Genomic DNA, 20,834 nt, shown 5'->3' with positions numbered 1-20,834 from the left:
AGTCTGTGGAGTTCATCTGATCCACCAGACAAACACAACGCCTGGATGCAGTCATTCTCTCCTTATCCATCAGCTGGTGTTTGCCTCTTTCTTTTCCAGTTGTGACTCAATGTCACGCCTCAGTACTTTCAAAACATTCACGTTCACGCTGTCATTGTGATTTATTGGTCTGGATTGATTCCCAGTAAGACAGTTCCATTTGAAATACTAATGTATTATGTAGATCAACTTAAAGAGTTGCCTTAGACAACACAAAACTGACTTATTTGTCTTGATGAAAAATATATATAATGAAACATGTGTTTATTTAATTAAATGTAATTATTTATATACTATGCTGTGAATTAGCATTTTTAAAAATATTTTAAATACTATTTTTATATATTTTTTTGTATCTTCTTCTTCTTATTATCTATTTAGTTTTTTTATTTCAGTTTTAGTCATTTTAGTACTTCAGCAACCTTATGTTGTTTCAGTTAGTTGCTAAGGAAGCATTCCTAATTGTTAAGTTATTTTATTTTTCATCTAATGTTTTGAGCATATGATTTTTGATCCCAATTGTATGGTTTTATGCCATCTGCTTATGCCACACTGACGGTTAAGTTTAAGGGTGGACCACATCATACGACAACAAATCACATCTTACGAAATCACCACCGTGTAAAACAAAAAAAAAATGCTTGTGTTTTCTCATGAGATTAGGTTGAATTGTCACTAGAAAAAACATATCCATTGGTCTCATGGTCTGTTACTCTTTTATTTTTCAACAACATTCATTTTTCAACTTTTGTGTCTTTATTTAGATGTGCTTTTGAAAGTTTGCTGCTAGACTTCACTGAGTTGTCACTTTATTGCTCATCTCGGTCTTTCCGTTTTTCCTCTCCCTGTAAATGTTTTAGTTTATGATTGTTCTTATGGCCTTCAGTGTGGACAGGTAAACTGTCACTGGAAACACGTCACGCAGAGGTACACATGGTAATGGTTGATTATCTGGGCAATAACAGTTGAGTTTGAATTCGGGGTGCTTAATGGACTGCAGATTTTTATTAGAACTTAACGGTACATTTACTTAACAACGATGTACTGAAAACAGAAAAGAACAGAAAACACAATTGTAATTATGTATATTATAATATACATACTAATTCCTAACTTTACTATAATGATACTAAAACACACTTAAAGCTAACAGGCACAGACAAATCTCCGGAATAGAGGTTAAGCTGAATGAAAGAGTTTGCTAGTTTAGACGAATGTTTAGCGTTGACTAATACTTGCTCATGACAGTAATTCCAGTACTTTTGTGATTCAAGCGGACATGGTGAGTCAAGATGATTCATTTGACACTAGTGTATAATGCCAGGCATAGCGGAAAGGGGCTTCAGTCTCTGTGGTGCTAAAATAGATGGAGTTTCAAAGCAGCATGCAGAATGAATGATGATTCAGAGCAGGGGCGGACTGGCCATCTGGAGCACCGGGACTTTTCCCGGTGGGCCGCTAGCCAATGTGGGCCGGCCCACCCGGTACACAAATATATATATATTTTTTATTAATTTTTTTTTAATTGACGGAAATCATAATATTACATCTCTTTTCTAGGCAAATGGATGAGTGAGTCGATCGCGCAGCCAACAAGCGCGTTTTCGTCTAATTTAGAGAGAGACAAATTGATCAGGTACAGCGAATTTCTCTGAGCAGCAGGCCACTGTATACGCTCACTTAAAACATAACCGACTGTGTTTACGAGAATACTTGCAGAGACAATTATTTTGAAATAATTGTGTGTGTATTTGTTCATTCAGAAGTTACGATACCCAAAAGATGAATTAATTCTTTGTACGCGCATTGTCTGAAATGCTGCTCACAGCGCGTGCTTTGAACGAGTGCGCGCAAGCTTCGAACGCGCGCAAATTGTTTAAAAAAGTTGAATCAGCAAGATTTAGAAACAAGTGAAAACGATCAACTACGATACATTTCACCCCTCCAAGCGAGTGAACAACACAAATTTTAAATCGCTATTCACGATAGCCCGTCGGGAAGAGCAGTGATACATTTTGGAGCCCGACTGCAAAACACAATAGCCCCTGGACGTCGGGCTAGCGATTTTGCGAGCCCTGCACCTCAGATCTATCCAGTTTGTGAACCACTGGTTTCCACAATGTTTTCGTTAAACAAAATAAATGATTATTTTAAAAGATTTACTCAAGAAAATAATCTGTTCACGAATCGGATCATGAACTTATATTACCGCATATTCATGCATCTGTTAATTGCAGTGTTGGGAAGGTTACTTTGGAAATGTAATAGGTTACAGATTACAAGTTACCCTATTTAAAATGTAATAGTAGTGTAACTTTTTCAATTACTTTATTAAAGTAATGTAACTAATTACTTTTGATTACTTTTTGATTACTTTTCAAAATCTCCAATAAATGTTTATTTGCAACTGTTAATCATCTTCAAACATTTACACCATTCAGGTTTAACCTTACAGCAGTGCTCAATACTGTCAGACTTTTACAATCCTTCATCACTTGAATTAAGATGATCAAATTTGAACACATGTCTGCTTCATTAATTTCCACATGGGGCGGACTGGGATAAAATTTCAGACCGGGAAATCTCAAACTCATACAAACAAATTCATGGACAACACTATTTTTTGTATGGACCTGATATAAAAAAAGGTTTAAATCTTTAGTTTGGGGACATGCAAAATAATTAAAAGTTATCTCCTGAACTTGACCTTCACTTCATTTCTTTTTTCTTTTCAGTCTCTTTATTTTGCCCTGTTATCCATCTACCTCATGACTTTAACACTCAAGATTTAACAAAACTATACTTTCTAAATTGCCTAGATGTCAAATTGAGTGCATCACTACAATATAAAATCCTAATGAGTCATGTTTTTCCCTCACAAATATTAACTGCTTTTATTACGTAAAAGTACAGTAACCATGTTTTTTTAATTATTATTATTGCAAATGGATTACCATTTCTATTTATTTTTAAATAAATAAATATGTAAATTTGTGGCATGGTTTAACAACAGTAACCTTTGTCTCTGAATTAATAGCAAATATTAAAACTTTGCATATGCTTTGATTCAAGTGTACTTTTGATATATTTGTCCAATGTGGCATATTCCGTCCGTGTTAGGCAATAGCAATCCCGTTTTTATGACTGGATTCTACTAACCAGACTATGTTTCTGCATCGCGGAAATTATAGGGCCGTACGTCTCAGAATAGTCAGTTCAATTTGGGAAAGAAATCAATTACATCTGTATGTGGATGTGTGTAAATATTCAAATGTAATCCCCACTGTAATCTTTAAAATTTTCAGAAGTAACTGTAATTTAATTACTCATTTTTTCTTAGTAACTGTAACTGATTACAGTTACATTTATTTTGTAATTAAATTACGTAATTAAGTTACATGTAACTAGTTACTCCGCAACACTGGTTAATTGAATGCACAGTGTGAGTTCTAGGAGAATGTTTGTTTCGTGATGAACATGTATCGCTCACTAGGAGTCGCTAAATGAACAGCTGCAGCACGCAGGTTATCTTTTTTTTTTTTTTTTCAATGGAGGATCAGTTGCCCTATTGGTTAAAATCCCCAAACAGTATACTTAAATATCAAATAAATAAATTACATCAAAACAGGGGCGTTTGAGTTTTGATGTGGTGGGCTGCTGTGGGCCAGAAAGTCCAGGGCCACTTTTTGGTCCCAGTCCGCCCCTGATTCAGAGTGTTGAGTTAACTGGGGGGTCTCTGACGCATATTTACTTTCCTTTTCAGCCCTATCTTTTCTTTTTTACACTCTTCTCTTCTCCCTGGGTCTCCTGACGGATCAGAGACCCCCTAACTGACTAATAATGACTGCTTCAGGTTACTACGACAACTCACAGGCCCTCTGCACTGTGACCTTTTGACCCCACTGGGATCTTGGGTTTCTACCTGCTGCACAGGACGTCCTGAATGAGGTATGTCTCTATGTCTCTATGTGTTTATGGAGGTAAAAGACTATCTGGTGACTACATGACCCCTCAGGTGCAGGAGAAGGGAAACAGGAAATTAAGGATCATGTCTTGACAACTAATTTGCCTGAAATATGTGGTTGGCTGAAGAAAGTTTGACCGTGTGATATCTGGTATATAATGCTGAAGAAAATATTAATATACTATACATCCTGAACTAGATACAGTAAGTGTCCAGTGACAAGTTCTTTGTCTTTCCGAACTAAAAGTAAAAATGCTGTATGGAATGACACAGTTACAATGAATCAGATGTGAAATAATTATGTGTGTGACGCAAGAGTTAGGACCAATCGTATTTCACTGTGGGCGGGGCTACACAGCACAATGCCAGCTAGCTTGTCCTTTAATACAGCACATCTAGGCCAATATCTTTAATCTGAGTGTACCTCATAGTCAAAAATGAAGCGGTTTTGTGTTTCTAATATGCACAATAAATGAGAATCAACCAATCAGAATGTTTTTCATCATGACCTGACAGTTATATTTTAAAGGCCATGCTTCATATAATCTGTTGCATGTAATAACCTCATAATTATTAATTGCATCTGATGACCTTATCCGCTGTCATTATGCAGATTTCACAGTTAAACAGCAGCATATTGAGCACATATTCCCACTTTTTTTTTAAAGTCATGCAAGTTTAAAGAATGCCATCACTTCAATTCCTGAATCTGAACTGAATAGCTTTAAATGATATTTTTTGGTGTTTGGCTTAGTGTTACGTTAGAATAATTATTATCCTCTGATACCTTTTGTTCTTTAATATTTTGAATTGTTTTTCGCTTTATTTTTTGTTTTTCCATTTAAATGTTACGTTTTGAAAATTTGTTGTATGCATTTGTCTTTTATATCTAATTTCTTTATTTAAAAATAAAATGTGTATAGGTAGTATTTATAAAGTTTTAGCTTTTAGTTTTGGATCTGTTTTTAGTTATTTTACTACTACAGTTGATTTCTTCTGTTGAATTCAAATTCCAACTCGCAAACTGATAAGAAACCAATTCTTGGAACTGCTCAGTTTTACCCAGCCCTGCTTTTCATCCTCATAGACTTGCATTAGGACAGTACAAAGACAAAGACAACAGTGTGTGTGGTATGTTTTATACATGACGTAAAATATAAATGATGAACCTGAGGGGCTACTGTTGAACCGTCTGAGAGAGAAAAGGAAAAGGGCAAAGAGAGGGGAAAGAAACAGAGAGAGCCATTCTGTGTCTCATCCTAAAATGTATTAGTCATCCTCCTTACAGCAACCAAATCTCTCAATTACGCCCTAAAACTCCAGACATGATGGATGAGCCTGCTGCGGGGACCGTGGGATATTTTTACCTCCCTCATTGCAGTGATTTTTCTGCAAGCTGACAAGTTTCCAGCCAAGCCCTGTTCAGTTTCACCTGGCTCTATCCTCACCTGAAGTTACAATCAACGTGATTTCCTTGATGTTATTGAACAGAATGACAAAAAAAGGCTTTATTGAATGTGATCTAGCTGAAGGCGGGTCGCTGCACATGCTCAGAGCTCCCGGGCCATTTTGATCAGCATGTGGTGTCATAAATAATTTAGCATTACTGACATTGTGCAGGTAGTTAGCATAAGGTTGTGAGCGGGCGGCCTCATGGATAATGAGGCTCTTAAAGAGTTTCCTCCTTCTGTGGGTATCAGTTACTTGTGTTACTTGATCCTGGGGGGAGGGACATGTTTTTGACCATCCTAAATTATTGATACATTGAGAAAACCATTATCCACTTTTGCTGTATGAAAAAAAAACATTCTGAACATTCTTAGAAACATCTCTTTTTGTGTTTCACCGAGAAAGAAAGAAAGTAAGTCACATGGTTTTGGAATTGCACTGGAATGAGAAAATAGTAAAAATGTAAATTTTTCAGTAAATTGGCCCTTTAATTTGGACACACACACACACACACACACACACACACAAGACTGTATCTGCTTTTCACAATGATACATTCAATACTAAACCTCATGACCCAAATATTAAATATAACAAGACCTTGAACATTCATTTAAATGTAAAACTCTATTCAGTAGGATAGATGTTGTGTTTCTGCCCTGATGGGAAGCTTAGTCCAGAATAGATTGGTTTCCTGCTGGGCAGGAAGCTTTGTCATGGTATCCATGGAGACAAGCCAGCTAAAGCTAAAGCTATCTCACAGCTATGTGTTTGGGTTGTCATCAAAATGCAAAAATTAACATTGAAGAAGCACAATTTTTTGTGCTATTGTTTTTTGAACAAATCTCAAAATAATCTTGCCCTTTTGTCCCTTACAAAAAGTAAATGGCTGATTACACCAAGAATGATAGCGATACGAACGATAACTGTATAATAAAAATCTACACCAATGGACAATAAACGTTGTTTATAATGACTGCATGCTACAGTTTTGTCATCTGTTGCTTTAAAAGTTGGGTGGGTACTGATTGCCTTTCAATGTTTTATCGTGTAAACGTTGATTCCAGTATTTTGTTCCTCTGTGTTGTTATCATTATCCTTTTGGTGTGGACTTCCCTATTCTCATAGAATGTAAGCCATTTATTAAAACTGTATTGTTACAGTTATCATCCTTGTATGAATGGCCCTTAAACGCGCAGTCACATTAACACCATGTCTACACCGCGACGTGACCATAAACTTAAACCATAGTTCAAGATTTAAGCAAATTTATATATGTATTTGTAAATACTATATGAATTTGCTAATTAAACCCCAAGGAAGCAAGCAGACGTTGATTCAGCTTCTATGTTGAAATAAAACATTCACTATTTGGTTGGCTAATTGGAACATTTTACAAATCCGCTTCCAGCTACATTCATGTGTGGTTTGAAATCCTACGCAAAACAAATTTCTGTAAATCTGTTTCAGTCTGACCGCTCAGATGTTACTTTCTCGCACCGTGTCAAATGTAAACAGCTGGTCTACACACCTCTGAATTTTTAGAGCGGCAGAGATGGCAGCATTGGATAAATCCATGCATTCGAGGTTTTCTACATTTCTGCCACTGCCTCATAAGAAGTTATATGATTCAGCATGACAGCATCATGTTATAAGACAACATCTGTATTGCAAACTGTTTTGCTATTGTTATTATAAGTGTAGGCATTCCAACGCAATGTCATTACCAATGCAGATATTCAGTAAAACGAGAAAAGTGCAAATTGACACAAGTCAGATCTGAACAGCTGCAATACACAGTGCAGCCAGTCAAACATTTAGATCGGATTTCAATCAAATACGCACAAAAATCGGATTTGGACTGACAGTCTGGATAAGGTTTTATTAACTGTTTATATTGAATACTTTTTTTGCTGCATCATTATTATAATAGCTATTATCATCTGATTCCATTACTGTACAGTTCATTTCTGAAAGGGCAATAAAACAATCCTGATAAAGACTAACTTCTTATGTTTTACATTGTCAAATCTAATTCAGATGGAAGTAACTGAAAAACCACTAGATTTCTATTACCAAGGTGCTGTTTTGATCTATTAATTAAACAGCGAACAGTGTTCGTGTCACATCAAAATTAGAGCTAATTGAAACGAGGGCTTTTGGTATGTTTGTCACAACAATGGCTGTTCCCACTTATAACCATTGACCTAAATACACACACACTCCCACACACTCTCTCCTACGAGCTGTCTTTGTCTAGTTCAATACCAGCACATGGCTCTGACGACGGTTTTGTGGGTCGGTGTTGCTATAACAACAGGCGAGAGCTGCACACGGTGGCGCCAGAATTCCCTGGCCTGCTTCAGATGAGGGACCCCCTGCTGGATCTAAAACACGTCCCCCCACGACACTTCACACATGCCTAAATCATGGGCGGCAGCAATATTTGTTTTTATCTGCTTGAACAGCCCATTTTTTGTGGAGTATTTCGAAACATTTGACTGGAAATGCGGTGAGCAGACTTGCAATTTTGGCATCTTTATGTCGCCCAAACGTCAGGGTTCTGGAGTTAGTTTAGCATGAACTCCCGGGTTTTTGAGAGGAGCGCTTATGTGTGCAGTCCTTTGTCATGCACGCATATACTGGAGCCTGTATAGGGCTTTATGGGTGGTAGAGTTATGACCCCTGTCCAGAGAATGGGGGACACTGTCGTTCCAGGCCACTATAAGGCTATTGAGTAACAGGAACCCAATATAAACAACACCAAATGTCTCTGTGACACCTCTCAGCTCTGATCCAAAACCTGGTGAGCTGCATGCTGAAAGTGAACTTCATAAACGACTGGTTTGGAACACACTACAGCTCGGCCCACCACACAACGAATGCCTTTTTCGGCCATCTTTGAAACAAATTTCAGTCATGCAGGTACATCTCCTATTTCTTTGAATGGAGAAGCATTAATTCTCCAAAGCTGTAATTCGTAAAGTCATCACATCACTGAAGCTGCTGTTAGAAACTGTAATTCTGAAAGGTATTTCATTGTTTTCATGCACGACTTTTCTGAATTGGATGAAAAAGACTTATTTACATTTAAATGATCATTTCTCTCAACTTGTTCACCATCGAATAAGTTTTTAACTAATGCATTCTGGGATTCCCTTCTCCTTGAAAAGCTGGGTAAAATCAACCATTTTAAAGTATATTTCACTATTTTCAAGCAGGACTTTTCAGAATTCTTTTCATTTATATTTGGAATCAACATTTCTCTCAACTTTCTCTCACCAGGTTTTTAACTAATGTATTCAGGGATTGCCTTCTCTAAGAAGGAAACCCACAAAGACGTATATTAGTTTTGGAACAAAATTGTGTATATTAGAAGGCAACATAATTACGTTACCTAGCTGATGGAACAGGATGTTTGTCCCTTAAAATGGTGTCTAAGTAGGGAGCGTCTCTATGTTCTGGAACACAGAGCACAGAGCTTTCTTTATGACATTTGAAAAAGTAATTCTACACACACACACTGGGACTTAGAGGTCAGTGTTAGATGGCAATCTACCCCCTGCATATTTTGGAGGGTCTAATTACATTGCAAACAGAATAATCAAACTGCTGTTTTGTGCATAACTTGGTCAAATAGATGTAAATTTTAGGATCTAATAATAAACCAGGGAAATGAATAGAAGTCTCTGTTTGTATGATACAGACGTGACTTTTACTTCACATAAAAAAACAACTCTGTATGACAAAGCAGAAGATGCTGATTCTGTAAGACCACTGGGTATTGCTTTGGGAGTTTTGATAAATAAATGAATAAATAAATAAGTAAAGTTAATACACATTAAATTGAACAAGTTAAAAAAATTACAATAATAATAATTCCTTTAAAATAAATGCTGCTCTTTTGAACTTTCTAGTAATCAAAGAACCCTGCAAATAAGTAACACAGTCTCCACAAAAAATGTGAATAGGCACAACTGCTTTCAACATTGATAATAAATGTTTCTTTCTCATCAAATCAGCATATCAGAATGATTTCTGAAGGATCATGTGACACTGAAGACTGTTGTAATGATGTACACTTTACAATATATTAAAATAGAAACTTTATTTTAAATATATTTAAATATTTCACAAATATTTCAATATCACGGTTTTTACTGTATTTTTGATCATTTTTATTTTTCATGAACTAAACTTTAACTCATCTCGCACTAGCAACCACATACCAATGTCCCCAAACCCACACTATTAACCCCTTAGCAACACCTGTGTAAAAATTTGAGCAGTTTCATGCTCAATAATCCTCATACCCATCATCCACTGCATTCGCCTTATTACACTAATGTGCTGAGCCGACAGAAGACGACGAAAGAAAGAAAGATTATTTGAAACAGAGGTATTCAGACTAACTCAGTTTCCATGGCAACACACACACACACACACACACACACCTGGGGAGAAGATATCAGAAGGAGTTTACATAACAGAGCTCCTACACAGCTTACAGAAACGTGCCACATGTAAATCTGTACATGTGCTACACTCTGTATATCCAAATTCGAGTGTTCTATTCTTAGAAGCTGCATGTAATTTACAGAACTCAAAGTAGGCTGTTAAAAAATATAAACAAGCAGCTTGTTGTATTTGTATGTCTAATAACTAACTTCTATCCATAACCAATTGGAAATGAGTACATTGTTTACATTTTCCAGACCTTTTAATTGTGCATTAGTCATGTTGGGTCATATGATGGCACACACATGAGGATGTTGTTCAGTGTCCTGCATGTGCTCTAATGAGCTGATAACATTCATGGCCTTTCTGTGCTCTCAGTAGCCCTGGCAACTCCAGACAGATCTCAGCACGCCTCGCAGAGGGACAGCGGCGAGCTAACAAATATAGATCAGCTGCTCATCCCAAACAAGTCAAGCCAGACTGAACAATCAACCTCTAGAGTAGATCAGACGGTCAGTCGAACATCTGGCACCGAGGAAAATACTACAATGACAACATAACCCTCACTCGGGGGTGTAAACCTCATTTCAGATCTGGTGAGCAAGAGAAACAAGACATTTTCTTCACAGTATTGACTGTAACAATATTTCCGAACCAAGTGGCACACAATCTATTCTTGTAAAACTGGGTTTCTGTCTTAACCAGCCACAGCCCTGGAAAGCAGATGTTTTGTTGTTACCTTGAAAGAGTCTGGTATAAATACAGATTTCACTTTCGATTCATTATCACACACTCTCAGTGTGATTTTAATTCATCTGGGAATACTGTATTCCTGTTTTAATCTACATTTTGCTTTTATGAATAGAGGACAGTGTTGCAGACTGATTCAAATCATTAACTAACTATTTTTCATGCGAACTGGCTCATAAAATGTTTTTGGTTTGGGAATCAGACTAATGTAGTCACGCTGTATGTTTTGGATTTATTTGTTTGTGAATCTGATGACACTGAACGCACAGTATATTTCTTTTACTAATAACAAGTGCTTTTTTCATTATTTATTTTTATTTCAATTGATTTCTTTTTATTTTACATTGTCTTTTTATTGTAGCACATTTTAAACACTCAATTCAGTGTCACATGGTCCTTCATAAATAATTCTAATATGTTGATTTGGTGCACATTAAATATTTATTATCACCAATGTAAAAAAAAACAAAAAAAAGTTTTGCTGCCTCATATTTTTGTGGAAAGGGCACTTTTTTTAGGATTCTTCAATGAAACAAAAGTTAAAAAAGAACAGCATTTGTTTGAAACAGAAACAGTTTATAACATTATAAATGCCTTTGCTGTCATTTTTTGTACCAATTTAGCATGTCCTTGATGAATAAAAGTTAATTTCTTTTGAAAAAGAAAAAATATAATAAAAATCTTACTGACCCCACAATTTTGAGCAGTAATGTACAAATTAAAAGCACCTCTTCTGCTGGTTCTCGGTGCTTTTATTTTGGTCCGCACCCGAGTGCGATTGCTGTATTCACACCTTCCCAAAAGATCCGCTCCGAGGGGGGAAACGAACTTGAGTTCGATTCAGTTGAACAAATCAAGACAGGTGTGAATACACCCTTAGTGTGTTTTGCTTGGCTGCTTCACAATGCATTTCTGCTGGAAAACACATGAAGGCTTGTTATTGTCTTCATCCAAGCAAAACATATTCATTTTGGGTTATGTTAGATCATAAATGTGATCTGCTGAAGTAGGATAGTTATTCGATCTGAAGTGGTGTCAAATGCAGGGTGAAGTACTTTCAGATGTGAGCTGCCGGATTGTGAACTTTCTCACTTCGCAGCGATTCCCCATCAGTCTAAACCAGTGGTTCCCAAACTTTTCCATTCCACGACCCACCTAGACAAGTGTAATATATTTCACGACCCACCAAAATATTAAAAAAAAAAAAAAAACAACGAGTGAAATTACTTTAAACCTAATCTTACTTAAAATTTTTATGACAGAAATTAAGTATTTAAGAAAAATAACCATTTTATTTTAGAGTACAACTGAAAATTTCACTACAAATTTACAAGTTTTAATTTTTGTTTACTGGCGTTAAAATATGTAGTGTCCATAAAAACGTGAAGCAGGCTCACTCCAGTGAAGTGTGATCTGCGCTGCTGTGTTTTGTTGCATTCATGATCCTTCCGTGTGTGTCGGCGAGAACGGAGCACAATCCAACACTTTTTTAGAAAAGCATAAGAAGCAAAGCAGAACTATCTAAAACAGTTTGGAGATTAAAATAATTGTGAAATAGGTAAAAAAAGACCGATTGAACCTTTTAATGACATTGCTCTGAGACCTTCAAAACACGCAACGCACACGGACTTAATTGCAATTTGAAAATCACACTAAGGATATTGCAGTTCATTATTAATGTTGGTGGGCTATATCGTTGTGATGAGTGGGTTCCCAGTTCCCGCCTCCTTCTTCCTGTGATTGTGAAGATTTTAATGTTTTACACTGGTGCCGAAGCCAGGGAGGAAGGAGGGGCGCGCTGCCGAAGATCCTTCGCCGCTGGGGTGAATCCGCAGTGCCATCGAGCAGGGCGAAGGAGTCTGCCGCCGAGGGTGCTCGATGTGGTGGGCTGGAGTGAGTTGCCGGGGGGGGGGGGGGGGGGCGAACTCACTCCAGCCCACCGCCTCGATGACTCCTTCGTGGAAAGAGGTGGGAACCGGCGGACAATCAAACAAAGTTTTAATAACCAAATAAACACAAAACAGCGCGACAGCCCCTCTCGGATGACTGCCGTGCACAAATAAAAAACAAACACAAAATAAAACCCAGGCCTGGTCCTCTCTCGTCCTTCACTGTCATCGCTCCTCTTTTGTATCTTTCCGATCTCCTCCGTGGTTCTTGAGACCGGTGAGTGTTGCTCATTTCCCAATCACTCCACCGGCCTAGCTCTGTTCCCATGGCACTAGGCCCCGCCCCACTCGTCACATTCGTGCAGCCCTAGACTGAACTGTGTTAGTGTCTGTGTGTCATTGAAACGCAAAATTAGCTGCAGCCAAGTGACTTTGTGCGACCCACCTTGTTCCATTCCGTGACCCACGAGTGGGTCGCGACCCACAGTTTGAAAACCCCTGGTCTAAACCAACAGCGCAGGTTAAGAGAGGCCAACATCAAAGCTCCGCTGACAGCTTAAACAAACACTTCTCACTTGCTCTGTAATTTCCCAGTTTTGTGTTCACACATAAACATACACACACATTTAACACTACATCTGCAACAATGAGCTGCAGCTAGCAGAATGAAGGCTGCGCTCAGCAACATCAGGTGTTGTGACAGTAAAAATAAGAGCCGGCGCTGTGAGGGGCCCCTCGGGGGACACAGCCAAATCTGATGAGGACCTGAAGATGGCACATATGGCTCCAAAATGAGACCCTCAGCTGATTGTGACATGATTGCTCTTTGGGGGTCTCAAGCTGACAATGAATCAGCCAATTAAGTCTTTCACAATTCGACTCAAAAAGCTTGATTAAAAGCACTTAATCATTGCTAAAAAAAAAGGACCTATATGTGTAAAACCTTTCATTTTAACAACTGTGCAATTTTTATTAGACACTATTAACACAATGAGTTCTGAAATAATATTTAATATTTATTTATAAATTTGAAATTTTTTCACATCAAATCTGAAATTATATAAAATATGCACCATTTTCTTTCTTTCTTTTTCACCAGTCACCAGACTCTTTTGAAAAGTCACTCATTCATTTGATTAAAAAAGTATCGGTAAAAACAGTAATATTGTGAAATATTATTACAGTTTAAAATAACTGTTTTCTACTCAATTATTTTTTACATTTTAATTTGTTTTTCTGATGTAAAGATGAATTTTCAGCATCATTACTCCAGTCTTTATTGTCAGATGATCCCTCAGAAATCATTTTAATATGCTGATTTGCTGCTCAGAAACATTTCTAATTATTATCAATGATGAAAAAATTGTGCTGCTTCATATTTCAAACAAAAATTTTTTCAGGATCACTTGATGATCAAAATTATAAACATCTTTATTGTCACTTTTGATCAATTTAAAGCACCCTTGCTGATTAAAAATATTAATTTAATAATAATAAAATTATTCATTTTTAAATTCTTAATTAACAACTTGGTGAACCAAAACTTTTGTATGGTAGTGTATAAATTACATAATAATGTTTTCAATAGTTTGTGTACATTAAAACACAACATTTTACATCTATCAGCAAACACTTACCTATTGGCTAGGTCGTCATCATTGGCGTCTACAACAATGTCATCATCGTCGTCATCATCTTCTTCTGGCTGGCTCTTGCACGTCAGGTTGCCATCGCTGAGATAATCAGACTTGAGGTCAGCCAGGTCATCGTCCTCAGCTCCCAGGCCCTCGATGAGCTGGGTGTGCTGCAGGTGGCTGATCTGCATTGATGTTCGGATGGGCAGCGAGTGGGCGGTGACCCCGGAGGAGGGGGCGTCACCAGCCTGCAGCCGAGGGCTGGACTGGCCATGGCGCCAGGAGAGAGGGGAGGAACGGTTGGACAAGCTAGAGATGCTGCGGGCGTTAGTCTCATCGCTGTCGTAGCACATGCTGCTCTCAATACAGCTGGAAGATTAGAAAAAAAGAAGGTGGTTTAAGCATTAGTTCGCTTCCAGGATAAAAACGTCATTTTTGTTCCCCTAATCCTTTCACTCATGCAGTTCGAGCAGTGTTGTTTTATTTAATTTTTTCTCAGTATTTAGAATGTTTTTTGTCAATTTTCCAATTTCAACTTTCATTTTAGTAGTTTTATCAAATGTTTATACAGTTTTTTTTTTCAGTTTTAGTTTTAGTTACTTTAGTTCAATTAAAATGAGAAACGTTGCGTTGGCAACTAGCTTAGCTTTTTATATTCAGTTAATTTAATTTTTTATTTTAGATATAGTAAACTATAATAACTCTGCATTGGAGTGAGGGTTATCGTAGATAAGTATGTTTGAAGCTTGGTGTGCACATATTACCAAAATTTCAGCTAAATTTCGTGGGCAAAAAAATTCCATTCTATACTGTCAACAGTGCTACTGTATGTATGAAGCACAACTTACAAAGTCACTATAAAACCAAGCAGCTTTAGTTTGAAGAGTGTTTTTGAAGCTCAAAGTGGGTGGAACTGGCCGTCACCATCTTGGCAGGTAATAAGTTACTCCAAGATAATCACAAATGGGCAAAGAGATGGTGGCTGCTTGCTGAAACCACGCACACCTAACTCGACGGAGGTCACAGCAGCGGCAATCCACCTGTCACTCAAGTGGCTACGCCCTAAATTATGCAGAACTTTAAGGCTTAATATGTTTTAAATGGATGAGTTCTACAAAAAATTCACCTCCTCACAGTTGTCATGAAGGGCAAAGTTAGCTTAGACCATTAGCTATATAGACCAAAACCACTTTTTGTACCAGGCTGTAAACATTTTCTTTCTGCTGTAATGTTGGGCTTTTTAACATGGGGTGTCTATGGGACTGACTCACTTTTGGAGCCAACCTCTAGCAGCCAGTCGATGAATTACAGTTGAAGACACTTCTGTGTTGGTTTCACGAAAGATAGCGGAAGGTTGCCGCTTGGTCAAAACGTGTGATGAATCTGTATAACCAACTTGAACCCACTGCAAAATCTGTGCGTGGAAATCTTTCGCCCTCCTACGAAAGTCCCTGTCACATGGATTCCTATTTAAATGAATGGATTTCACATTTGGAAACTTGCTGAACAAAGTAAATATGACTGCGGCTTCAAAAAGTTAGGAAAAAGATTAACAAAATTTGCACCAACGGTCAAATGCTATGCTTCATGCTGCTCAATCCAATGTGATATTAAAATTAGCAAACAAATGTAGTCAGAGAATAAGAGCTTTGATGCATCTGCACTCAGCTGCTGGCATTCTCTGTGCATTTAAAACAAAAGTCCCAGCTCTGTCAAAATAACTGCAAACAGAAAAGAAATTATCGGCTGCTGCCAATTTGTAAAAACTGCCAAATATTGGCCAACATAATTGTGGATGTACAGCAGATTCTTCTTGAAATTACTTCGTTTCACCTGCGAGAATGTATCGAACAACTGTAAATGTGAACCTTTAAAACATTCAAAAAAGATGAGTGAAATTTCGTAAGCGAATTCATAATTATAATATGTTAGAACATGCTTTGTTCATGTAATGTTGGAATTACTGTAATTATTGTTTCTCACTAGCAAAAAATCTAAATTTTATGAAACTCCAATCCTTGCCGATGACAAACAAAGAAAAGTATTTGACAAGTATATTGAAAGTATTTGACACATTTTCTCATTTCAACCCACCACTGGCAGGTGTGGCAAAAACGTAATTTTGGACTATGCCTCGTCAGGTTTTCAATCTGGAATTAATGTGAGAAAACCTCTTTAACTCCACAGAGATGCTTCTGAGAGTGCAGGCAAACTCATTCGACATAGTGGATATAACTGTCAGCTTATCAAGCACACCCTTTTCATCAAAACAACATGAAACTCATCTCAGTCTAACACATTTTGTCGATGTATGTCTGTGGAGTAGGTGATACATCATCCGTGGGGATTTTAAGGTAAAACATGTCTGAGGATGTTTAATTTCCTTCATGCCTGCTAAACACGCAGCTCAAGCTTTCTACAGGAAGTCAGTCGCACACACACTGATCCCTCAAGTGCCTTTCTCTGATTTTAAAATAGCAGGTCACGGTTTGGGCAGCTGGAGGAACTGGCTGACCTTCTGCTGATTCAACACCCACCCATCCCAGTTCAAACTAAAGCCATCATCTGGATAAACTCATATCCTCCGGAGTTGTGCCTGCCCTGCAATGATTTTAATATTCTTATTAGTTTCCAGGTGTGGCTTTAATTCTTTTAAGCCCAGTAGATGGATGGAGATTATTTCCTGCTGACCTTGAGCTCAACATCCAAAATAATAAAAAGCCTTTGGATAAAGTTGGCTTCAATTTAAAAGAACGTTTCAGGTTCAAAACAGATCTGTGGCACGCTCTAAAATAGCCTACCACAGAAAATAATTTAAACTCATTCTTCAGCAAAAATCAACTTTTCAGAGAGCAATTATATTACATTAAGAAAACCATGATAAATTTGAGCTGTAAAGGTATCTAAATCATCAATTTCACAGCCATTTTGGCAGGTGTACTTTTAGTTATGTGGCATAATTCCTTTGTGTGAATGTTTTATTATGTGAACATGCACGGATTGACTGTCACATGCAGAGGACACAGGTATAAAGCAGGTTGAGTAATTTAATCAGTTTTCCCTTGAAAATAAGTTAGTTTCTTTTTTCTTTTTTTTTCAGTTTATTTTGATGCAATAGCATTAAATACTGTATAGACTATAGAACAATTCCATATCAAACAAAAGTGGATTTAACACAAAAATGTAACGTCTAATGTTAAAATGCATTTTTTCAATGTAACCTTATTGTTACCCTTTAAATACTTTGGTAATATTAAGAATAATTGATAAAATTGTATACTCTTTGAAAGAAGTAAATGCTGTTTCATTTCTATCTTTGTTTTGTTTAATTTGTTGAGGTTGATATGAGATTTAGAAAGTAATTTGTAAGTAATGCAATATTTTTTAGATAATGTAATATCTAATTGCAATGTTGAAGATGTAATTAGTAACTATTAATTAATTACTTGTATAGAGTAATTTACTAAACACTGGCTACAAATGCCTCTTTAACAGATGGTCCATGCAGTTAAATATTTGTAACAAATTAAAAAAGACATGACAAATGACAAATATGAATTTGCTGAATCCTGACAATATATACTATGTCATTAAATAACTTATGAGACAAAACTGTTAAAGACAACTAACTAATGAAGTCGGAGACAGGAGCTCTGCTGCATCTCAGTGCATTTCAAAACAAAAGTCCCAGCACTGTCACTTCCAATGCTTAAAAGTAAACTAAAAAATGCTCCCAATAATAAAAAAATACCAAATATCAATATACCATATATAAACGTCAAGCTTCTGGGGGGTCCTGCACCAGCAGACTAGCTACCTTTGGGCATGCTAACAGATAACTTAATGCTAACCCTGGTATTTACATTTATGCATTTGGCAGATGCTTTTATCCAAAGTGGCTTACATTGCATTTAACGTATATAACATTTGTGTTGTTAGCATCATGCTCTACTGTTCAAGTTATAAAACTCTACCGATTGATCTACAGGAACGCAACAGACAGCATGTCACAACATCTCATTAGTTTTGAACTCAAAGCTCTTGAATCCCCCCCAATGCACTGCATATTTGCATTTATTGCAGATTTACATAGAATTTTACACAAAGAGCAAAGGGCTGAGAAAAATTTCCCCAAAAAAGAAGACAATGGCTTTCAGTGCATTTACATGAATCCTTTGAAAAAATGGCAGGCACTTCTATTTGCCTGACTTTTGTGCTGAATAATAATAATGAGGGCTAAATGAAAGTGATTATTGTTCCTTTTATGCTTCAACTGTATGGAATTACATTTGGTTCAAAAATGAACGTAACTTTATAAAACTGAACGTAACTTTTTCAGAAACTATCAAAAATATGCCATTACAAAAGAAGAAAAACACAATGAAAATGAAAAAAAGAAACTCAGTCACACAAATTTAACTCTTCAAATATGCTTCATTCTTTGTTAATGTTTTTGCAAGATTCGTTTTCGCTAATCGTGGATTCTGAATGCATTTCCACAGATTTCGCTTACACTTTGCAGTTTTTTGACACAAACCTCTCGTTGGGGCGGGGTTAACAGTGATCTACTCTGATTGGATAGTGAGCTTTTGATGGACAGGTGCTGTCTGACCGGGAAGTACAGACGTCACTCAGTGGCGCGCGTATTGGAAAGCTCTCGCGGTGATTAAATCTGGTCTCTACCGTAAAAAATTCATTTATTTTAAGCTCATACACAGGTTCTACCCTGTAAAGAAGTTTATACAAAGATTTAAATATGACATTAATCTTACAAGCTCTTTTGTTTGAGTTCTGAAGAAACTGTACACTTATTTCGGTCATGTCACTACAGTACACTCAGAAACTTTGGGATGAAATTGATGTGTTTGTCAAGTGTAAGATTTTGCCAGGCTTCTCAGTATACATATGAAAAACATTATATTTGGGTATTATGACTCTGACCCCACATACGAAAATATCAGTTTTGTTATTAATTTTGATTTTTTTCCTAAACAAATTTCACATTCACAAATGCAAATTCTCCAACTGTAAACCTGTCTTCTCTGTTTTCCTAAAAGAAATGGAAAACTATTTGAATGTAATCTCAGTATCTACTATTAAGAAAGCTATAAGGACTGTTAGAATTTCCTCCGCCTTTAATCTCATTGTGTCATTTTGTTTACGTAGATTTTGGCCCTCTTTTCTTTAGTTCAAATTTATTCTTTAAAGTTTTTTTTTGTGGTGGATATTATGTGATGTATGTTTATACTTTTGTATGAATTTGTTCTTTGCATTAATAAAAAAAGAAAGAAAGAAAAAGCTCTCGTGGTGATTTGTATGCAATACGTCATGCCTTGTATTACTAAATATGTAAATAATATTTGATCTTCGTTCGTCTCAGTCTGTAAAGATGAGCTCTCAGGAGACACGGAGCGGCATCATCTTCCTCCTCCGCTTGTCCTTCAGGCAGCTTGAAGTAAGCTTGTGTTACTGAAGTAACATCAATACAAGTTTTTACTGTTACAGTGTGCAACAGTTTGTTGCGGGTAATTATTGTCATTCAGTAACACAAGCTTACTTCAAGCTGCCTTGAAGGACAAGAGCTCGTCTTTACAGACTGAGACGATCGAAGGTCAAATATTATTGACATATTTAGTAATACAAATCACCGCCAGAGCTTTCCAATACGCGCGCCACTGAGTGACGTCTGTACTTCCCGGTCAGAGAGCACCTGTCCATCAAAAGCTCACTATCCAATCAGAGTAGAGCACTGTTAAACCCGCTCCCACGAGAGGTTTGTGTCAAAACACCAAACGAAAAACTGCCAAGCATAAGCGAAATCTGTGGTAACGCATTCAGAATCCAAGAATTTTCTTCTTTTGTAATGGCATATTTTTGATAGTTTCTGAAAAAGTTACGTTCAGTTTTATAAAGTTACATTCATTTTTATTGAACCAAATGTAATTCCATACAACTGGGCCCTTCTGAGAACACTTTAATCAGAGGAAGTGAACATATGACAAATCAAGAAAGTAACCATTGCTATGGATCATAAAGCACTATAAGGCCACAAAAAACATTGACACATAGTATGTCTATTATAGAGTTTGGGCTAAGCACATTACTAACTCTCTCTACAGGGGCATTAGTGTTTATGTGCAGAAGATGCATTAAATCATGCCAATTATGTTAAGGTTTTAAAAGAATGACTGCAAAGCTGCTGAGGCAGAGTAATTTTATACTAGGAGGCAGTGCTAAAATTATACAGACACACTCAGGTTAAGTGAAAGATAGAGTGCTAAGATATACTCCGATGATGGATCTCTTATAGTTCATCTGTTCATGTCTGTCTGAAGAGCTGGATTTGAACTCATATTGCTCCTTATAAGCACCACAGCTCAATGCGACAGAGCACCTGCGTCCACAAATATCGACTCTCTCCAGTCCTGTTAGTTAGTAATGCACCATTAACAGCTTCCTCGAGCGACTTCCTCTGGTTGAAGGAGCACTTACTGCTTCTTTAAACAGTACTCTAGCAAAAACATTGCCAGTAGCTCTGTTGTCCAATTCACTGAAACAACAAACTGTGTTAGGTCTAGCAGGGGTTTGCAGTTGTGGCTGTCTAATGAGAGGCTAATCTATGTGTGTTTGTAAGCCTTGGACAGCAGGAAA

At 37.0% G+C, this 20,834-nt stretch overlaps 1 protein-coding gene across 1 annotated transcript in view; it reads right to left on the bottom strand.

Moving 5' to 3' along the window:
* The window catches only part of LOC132129787 (neuron navigator 1-like), a 134,050-nt gene that overhangs the window by 69,133 nt on the left and 44,083 nt on the right, over positions 1-20,834 (bottom strand). The window contains exon 4 of the mRNA XM_059541550.1: positions 14,187-14,552. Coding sequence (XP_059397533.1) covers positions 14,187-14,552 — 366 coding nt within the window. The remainder of the gene's footprint in view (positions 1-14,186; positions 14,553-20,834) is intronic.

This window comes from Carassius carassius, chromosome 46 (assembly GCF_963082965.1).
Source record: "Carassius carassius chromosome 46, fCarCar2.1, whole genome shotgun sequence".
In the NCBI taxonomy this organism is placed as follows: domain Eukaryota; kingdom Metazoa; phylum Chordata; class Actinopteri; order Cypriniformes; family Cyprinidae; genus Carassius; species Carassius carassius.
Note: the sequence above shows the minus strand (reverse complement) of the source record. Positions and strands in the feature narration are given on the sequence as shown.